Below are 8370 nucleotides of genomic sequence, written 5' to 3'. Positions count from 1 at the left end.
TACTTATTTATTACTGGTATTATTACTTTATTATGATCGTGTAAAATGGACGGAGTTAAATTGGACCAAACGTTTCGTTGATGCCAAACACCGTTGTTTATTGTAGATTTGCTGTTGTATTGTCCGTAGCTTTGTTTAACGAAGTGCTTTCACCTTTGTGACAGGGCAGGGTGTAAAACCTGGCACTGGCAAGTGCCTGTGGCGTTGCCACTGGCATGGCAAGGGATAAAATCTGGTATGTCATCCCTCTGGCACACAATAAAATATGGCATGTGCCAGAAAACACGTGGCACAGCGTTTAATAAATAAGAAGAAAAATATTGATGTGTGTCACAATTGTACTGTACACGTTGTAAGTAAAAACGCGATGGTATCGGTTGTATTTAGTTGCAAATACTTGGATTAGTTAGATCCGTTCATAGACAAGAAGTACAAAACCTTACTAATTTTATCAACGAATTAGACTCACCGGCATGCACAATTCGATCAGCAACTGCGTAACGGTGGTGCAAAAAGAATGAATTCGAGAGCTAAACTACACTGCTCCCGCCTTGCAGTTTGCAATCGTTTGGCATGGACGGTGTACGTCTAATATTGTAACGCAAAGATCTTAATCGCCTAATGAAGACCGTTTGGTGCCCAGACAACAAGTGACGATCTACCAGTAAAAATTTGTATTCTACTATCGGACTTATTCCGCACCGTCTGGATCTTTACGCAATGGTAAAGGTCGCGTTACAAATTACAATCACACAACAATTTCCAACAGATCAAAAGGACGCAGACCTAAACGCAGCTGCATAATTATGAAATGCAGACAAATATTCCGATGATAGACGCTCACGGTCTGATTCGGTAAAAAAATTATACCGAAAGACTAATATGATCCATTTAAAAAGCCAAAAACGTCCGTCAGTCTGCACTAAATAGATCTGTAATATCGTTGACATCATCATTTAAATTCCGTAATTAGCGGCATAATTTGCATCCCGATATATTCGAATTGCTTTTAATACACGTTCAAACGGGTGCCTAAATTTCCAGTAAACCTGGTATTACACGTGCAGGCCTACTACAACGGACACGAAGTAAAACGGCAGTCTTCGATTATCAAGTTAACCCAACGCTGATTCATTGTTGCCTTTGACTCCACAAGTAAAAATTGACATGACTACTACTGATTGTTAAAGGTTTTGGGTTGACTGTTGGTTGGAAAATGGAATACTATGCAAAAATAATAACAGTTGCTTGCAAAAGTGCAATTGGCCAGTGTTATGCTTATGTAAGTATGTTTATAAAACATGTGCAAGGCGCCTTTTTTTTAAAACAGTGCATTTCACACCCGCATCGACCTCTTGTACCGCCGGCTCAAGTTCAGTGCACATAGAGACATAACATTATTATGGTAGTTACCATTCAGACATCAAACGATAGTCACTTTGAACTTAAAATGTAGTATCCTGCCAACAATCATCGTTTCTTATGTAGCCGACGCACTGAAACTTCAAAAAAGCTACGAATAATTTTAATGATTGAACGTTCCGGAATATTACTGACCGCGTTTGCGTTAATTTGTCGTAGCGCTTGAAAGTGTACCGATATTGGACATTATGGATGACCCTTGGGTAAGCGGTTCGGAGCTGTGTAATATACAAATCAATTTTAAATACAGTCATCGTACAGATATTGATAAGTACCGACATTGTGCATTTTTTTATCATTCACAAGTACAAGCAGATGCCATTCACACTTAAACCTTAAAAACCCGATAATCAGCGAAGTGTTAAAATTATGTTATTCTTAGGTTATTCTTAGGTCATTCTTAGGTCATTCTTAGGTTTTCGATAGGTAGTGACCTATCGACATCTGATGTTGAAATCCGTGCGCAGCTATTCTGGTTTGCATCCTGTTATGATCGGCGCAATTATGATCCATACAGGCAAATCACAAGAGGCCTACTCATACCTTCCCTTTTTTCTGAAGAAGCATCGGCCGGAGCTGCGGGATCTGCGCGCATTTGGATCGGATGAAGACCAAGCCATAGGAAACGCCTTTAAAGTGGCCTTTCCTAAAGCGGCTCACTTTTTATGCGATCTTCATTTAAAAGATACTGTTAAGCGAAAGATGAGCGAACTGGGTTTAGAACATTATACGGCTGCAGTAATCATGGAAGACGTCTTTGGTGCTCTGAGAGAAAATACCGTTTGCGGTGGGCTTGTCAATTGTACAGGTGCAGAATATGACAACGAATTGGAGAAAGCACTGGAGAAATGGAGCTTTACAGAAGCTGGAGAACGATTTGCCATTTACTTTCGAAAGCACAAAGCTCAGCAGGTCAAAGAAAGCGCATTGTTGGAGCACAGAATCGCAGCGGGAATGGGCCTTAACGTGTACACCCAAAACGCTAACGAGTGTTCTAACAACGTTCTCAAGCAAACAGCCAACCATGAGAAAGCCACGATTAATGATTTCGTTGACCTGTGGCGTGAAGTGAGCATAAAGCAATCAACTGATATCGAACAAGCCGGCATGGGGAGAAGTGAGCGACTGTTTTTGCTAGACGATTACAAGCATTTACACGTGAAGGACAGGGACTTTTACAATTCGGCTAAGAATCCTAGTGCACCCCACCGCGCCAGAACAATGAAAAGCATCCATTCCGCTAAACTGCTGCCAAAGGCGCTAAATTTTTCCTCCGATTTTGCCACGATAGGGACTAGGTTTGTTCTTTAATCAGTGCATGCCGCTGCGAAAATAGTAAAAGAAGTAAACAATGAAATTACCGCATATCTGCCCTCGGTTCTTTTGTTGCTCTTTTATTTAGCCGAAAAACATATATTTTGTACTGTGATGTTAAAAAACGCGTTCAAATAAGAAATAATTGTCTAGTCTGAAGTAACTGCGTAGTGCGATGAGAAAACTTTTATTATCAGAAATCTGTCGGTACCAGAGTCCGTTGATAACATAATAAAATAAGGTGCATGATTTACACATACTGCAGTACAGATAGGTTTGTTGCGACATTACCTTTCCATAATACAATATCTGATATACAGCGGCAAGCTTAACAACTATCATACTTTTCTGTCACTAGCAACAGCGCCGTTGAACCTTCCTTGCCAGAAGCGGGAGAGACATATCTGCGCTCATTACTGCGGAAGTTCAAGGGCGTTCCAGACGGTATCCAGGCTGATATAGCCGCAAAAGCAGCACGTATTCTTCGCGAACGACAGAACCAGATTTCCATGCTTCCCTGTCGTCCATTCGAAAACGCTGCAATGGTTGCAAGCCAGTCTGATCCTGCGAAACCACATATGCTGGAAATGGACAACCGTAGCGGTAAAATCTCGTGCACTTGTTCCGGATACAAGTTGCGGTTTGTGTGTGCGCACTCAGTTGCTGTTAGCGTGGACCGTGATAAAACAGCGGCATTCATCGAATGGTTCAGTGTTGCATCCAGCAAGACAAAGCCGCTGGAGAAAGTGGTGAACTACGGTGTGGGGCGGGCTGTGGGAGCTAAGCCATCTGCAACTCAACGCAGAAAAGCGCCGTCCAAAATGGGCAACCCTGTTACTCGCATCATTACCAGCACATCTTCTCATTATTCACAACCAACCACTTCCGGCAATTGTGACAGTGTAACCCTTGCGACCACCATTCATGGAGCGCCTGTCTGTCTTTCGAATACACCACCTATTCGTATCTGCAAGCCACCCGCGAAAATTTCCGTTAATCCGGACCCGTATACTTGTGAACTGCATTTCTTGAAAGATTGTCATCCCAACACCCGTACATGTTCCGCATGTCTTAAGCCTCTGCATGTTAAAAATCAAATTGGCAAAACTCCACAGGATGTTGTCTTGGTAGGTAGCTAAAAGTTACGCTTAATTAAGATACAGGATGCATTCATTATTGGTACAGTTATTTTGTTAAATATATTCTTGTAAGGAGGCATTGCATCGTAAAAGGTTGTCCGACGTTTAGGCGCGCAAAGATATAGTTAGTGCGTTCGGGACGCTATGTTCGCGCAAAGAGCGAAAGACGCAAGAACCATTGCAGTTATTGCGGTAACAAATTTGATAATCTTTTAGGTTTTCTTAGGTTTAATATTCTTTTATTATTTATTGATCATCTAAAAACAGAAATAAATTTAATTATATATGTTAATAATATTTTATTTTATATCGTTGTTAAGTTTAGCGAGCGCCATGCTTTTAAAGCTGCAGTAAACTTAAACAGTGTGGCACTGTGTGGGATACGCCGCTTAGTCTATATTCGGCTTAACCCAAACATTTGCACGTTCCTCCGTCTGTTTGTTTGTGTTTGTGTGCGGCGGACAAGCTTGTACAGACCACGATAATACGAGTCAATATGCGAGTAATATGCACAGTTTTAGTACTTCGGGAACTTTAAACATCCGCCTTGTAATGTATGTACAATTTAATGTGCCCGTACAGTCTGAGCGAGTGATCGTTCTTTCCACCCCATCTACCTGGTTCGTTGGCCGTCAAATTGTTGCGTGTAAAATGTTAGTCACAGGTAATTAAATGGACGATAAAAGTTATAACTTAATGAGAAAATCTAAAGTCTAGAAAACAGAGCAATCATGATATGTTTTGTGGAATGAAATCGTAAAAGCGCTATGTTTTTCTAACCGGTATCAGGCAATAGGCTTTTCTTGTTTCCGTTTCAGGTTTCTCGCATCCCACGGAAATACAAAGATAAAGTTACTGGTGAACTTCTAACCGGCACCATCAGCAATGTATATTTTCATGTTACTAGAGCATGCGTCCAAAAAGAATTACAGGAATTCAACCCATCAGACATAAGTAAACCGACGAACACACATCTTTTTCAGTTTAGTTTATGGAACTGCCCGAACGTGGCGCGGCACCCTTTTTAGTTTAACAGTTTCAGTTTTGGACTTCAGGAAAAGTAGTTTTGGATTAATGTGATAGTTTTACATAGTGGTCAGTATAGATTACAGAGTATTTTTGCCAAAAACAGTAACACCAGTAGGTAGCCGTACGGAAAATAGGAATGACTGGACTACTGGCAGTACTTTACATAAAGCACTGACTGTTCACCGATTCACGGATTCACGACATGCGGGAAGCGTAAAGTATTCGCAGTACTTTAGGTTAAATTACTGACTTTATATAAAGTACTGACTCTTCACCGATTCACGGATTCACGGCATGCGGGAAGTATGAAGTATTGGCAGTACTTTAGACAAAGTACTGACTTTATGTAAAGTACTGACTCTTCACCGATTCACGGATTCACGGCATGCGGGAAGTATAAAGTACTGGCATTACTTCAGACAAAGTTCTGACTTTATGTAAAGTACTGACTGTTCCCCGATTCACGGATTCACGGCATGCGGAAAGTATAAAGTACTGGCATTACTTCAGACAAAGTACTGACTTTATGTAAAGTACTGACTGTTCCCCGATTCACGGATTCACGGCATGCGGAAAGTATAACGTATTGGCAGTACTTTAGACAAAGTACTGACTTTACGTAAAGTACTGACTGTTCCCCGATTCACGGATTCACGGCATGCGGAAAGTATAAAGTATGGCAGTACTTTAGACAAAGTACTGACTTTATGTAAAGTACTGACTCTTCACCGATTCACGGATTCACGGCATGTGGGAAGTATAAAGTATTGGCAGTACTTTAGACAAAGTACTGACTTTATGTAAAGTACTGACTCTTCCCCGATTCATGGATAAAGTATTGGCAGTACTTTAGATAAAGTACTGACTTTATGTAAAGTCCTGACTTTTCACCGATTCACGAATTCACGGCATGCGAGAAGTATAAAGTATTGACAGTACTTTACGATCACATAAAGTACTTCACACAATCCCGGCATTGTGTAAACGACTTTAACATGAGGCGCGAAAGCAAGGCTATTTTTGTATTTCGTACTTAATAATATAATATAAGGTACGATCGTCGTACGTGCAATCCGGGTTCGTACAACGTTTCTAAATACAAAATTTTGACGCACTAAAGTTTCCTATAATTACAAAACTCCTGCGCATAGCTTTGACCATAAAACAGAGAGTGTAGAAAACGAATGTCGCACTGAAAAAGCACGAGCGGATGAACTGATGAAGCGTCAGATGGCGCTAATGTTGAAAATGGATGAAATGCAGCGAATGCCTAAAGCGTCTGAAAAGATACAGTACCCGCAAGTATACGAAGGTACACAACAAAGCGGTAAAGTTGAACGGTTCATTATGGACTGTGAAAGGTGTAAAGACTTAAATGAATGGAGTGAAAAACCCTTGATTGAAAAAGGACTGTCGTATGCACTGAAAGGTGACGCGTACTTCTGGTATGCGGAAAACAAAAAATTAAATCCAGATAAAGACTGGATTTCCTGGAAAGCAGCACTAATTAATCACTTCTCATCGGAGAATGACCAGGCCGAAATACGGCAAGCGATGTACGCACGTGTCTTCAAAGAGGAAGACACGGTTAATTCGTACGTTGACGGCTACCTAAATTGGTTTAATACACTTGGTACGAAGGAAGAGGAAAGAGTGTCCGTACTTATCCAGGGATTAAAGAATACTCGTATGAAGTGGTACGAAAAGTTGATTATGTCGAAACCAAAAACTGTTGAAGACGTAATGGTGCAGTTGAAAACGCTGTACTTATTAAAGGTTCAAAAAGAAATGTACGAAAATAATGATTTAATTGAATTTGAAGATGACTCTGAAAATGAATGCGATGAATATGAAAATGATACTTTGAATGATGACTGATGTGAGAATTACGAAGTCTGTGAAAGCGGTAGTAGTTACAGTAGTGGCGATAAAAAGCCGTACGTAATTGGAAATGTTCAAATTGACGTTCATAAATGGCGAACCGATAGCGGTCAGCCGATATGCTTCAAGTGCCATGAGCTGCACCCAGCAAAGTACTGTACATTTAACGGTAAATGGAAATCTGTTTCAAAGGAACCGCCTGTTGAAGTGTTGAAGCGGTACAACTTAAAAAATGCGGAAGCGCGTTCATTGGAAATTCGTACTGTGAAGTGCGAATTAAAATCAATTGAAAATGTGGAAACTGAAGTGCAGCAGCACTCAAGTTTGCGGGGGCGATATGTGCCCAGTGAGCTACCGCCCGATACGTTGCAAACGACTGTGTCCATTCAAGTTTGCGGGGGTAAGCCCGATAATACTGGTGACGCCTAAATGGCTGAAAATTTTGTAAATGAAGAATTTTGGAAAGTGGAACAGCGGAAGTACAAGGATACTAAGCACTGGTACTACCTGTACAAAAACCCAGTTAAAGCGAAAAATAAATTTCAAAATGAAGAAATTTATCACTTTGTTGTGATAAATGGTTTGCTTTGTAGAAAGCGCTCTGAAAATGGTATTGACAGAATTGTTGTGCCTAAACAATTGCAAGAAAAACTGGTTAAGTCAGTGCGGAACCGATATGTGAAAAACGAATTAATGCCGCGCGGAGTGTCAGTACAACAGTATCTGACCACCAGGTATTACTGGTACAATATGGTAAAAACAATTGAAAATGTTTTCTTGAAATGTAATGCTGAAGTGAATGCAAATACGTTTAAAAGAGTGCTAGATTGTTTGGAAATGAATAAATCTGAAAGCGTAGCTGGAATGTGCATTAAATTGCAGAATGAAGAAGTTGAAATTCCTCTTGCTCAGTCGCAGAGAGAAAGCCCGTGCACTACGAAGTCTGTTCGGTACGCGTATCATGGGACTGGTCGATGCATCGACTCAAATGAATGTGAAAAACCTAAAATTGTGAAACAGTCTTTAGCGGAATTGAAGAATCCAGTTATCGAGGTTGACAGCGTTGTGGAAATGGTGTGTGAAGACAAGTCCAGTGATGTGGACAAACTTTGAAATGTTCCGGTAAATTTTCTGGGAATTTATTCCCGGAGATATCCTTTCTGAATGCCGTCATACGGTGATTGTACGTTTGATGACAGAGTCGCATTGGTCACCGCCTAGAGCTGCAATGCTGACTGCTTGCGTTTATTTGCGTTTATTTTTTCGCAATTTTCAAAGTGGTGTTTTCTTTTATTTTCATTTTCCATCGCGGATGTTTTTTGCCTTGAATTTTTCATCGGCGATTTTCCTTAATTTAATTAATTTTGCCACTGAAAAGTTTAAAGTTTACTTTGCTCCGACGTTTTTCCTGTTCCTACTCCGACTGCCTTAAATGCCGTTTTGCCAACCAACTCACTTTCTCCTGCCAACTCTCAGTTCCATCCCGTCAAGGATCCTCTCCTCTCACCATCTCACTTGTCACCCGTGGAGGAGGATCAGTCACCTCACTCTTGGACGGAGGATGGATTTGCCCGACCTTGCCCAG

At 40.8% G+C, this 8370-nt stretch overlaps 1 protein-coding gene across 1 annotated transcript; it reads left to right on the top strand.

Moving 5' to 3' along the window:
- Positions 1–1473: 1473 nt before the first annotated feature.
- On the top strand, positions 1474–7898 carry LOC129586031 (uncharacterized). The gene is made up of 5 exons (XM_055479011.1): positions 1474–1625; positions 1849–2720; positions 7379–7444; positions 7668–7735; positions 7813–7898. Exons 1-5 carry the CDS (start codon positions 1611–1613, stop codon positions 7896–7898), a joined length of 1107 nt encoding a protein of 368 aa, XP_055334986.1. The 5' UTR covers positions 1474–1610.
- Positions 7899–8370: the final 472 nt, after the last annotated feature.

The sequence above is a fragment of the Paramacrobiotus metropolitanus genome, unplaced genomic scaffold (assembly GCF_019649055.1).
Source record: "Paramacrobiotus metropolitanus isolate TYO unplaced genomic scaffold, Prichtersi_v1.0 Parri_scaffold0000019, whole genome shotgun sequence".
Taxonomy (NCBI): Eukaryota; Metazoa; Tardigrada; class Eutardigrada; order Parachela; family Macrobiotidae; genus Paramacrobiotus; species Paramacrobiotus metropolitanus.
This window is presented reverse-complemented; position numbering and strand designations above follow the sequence as displayed.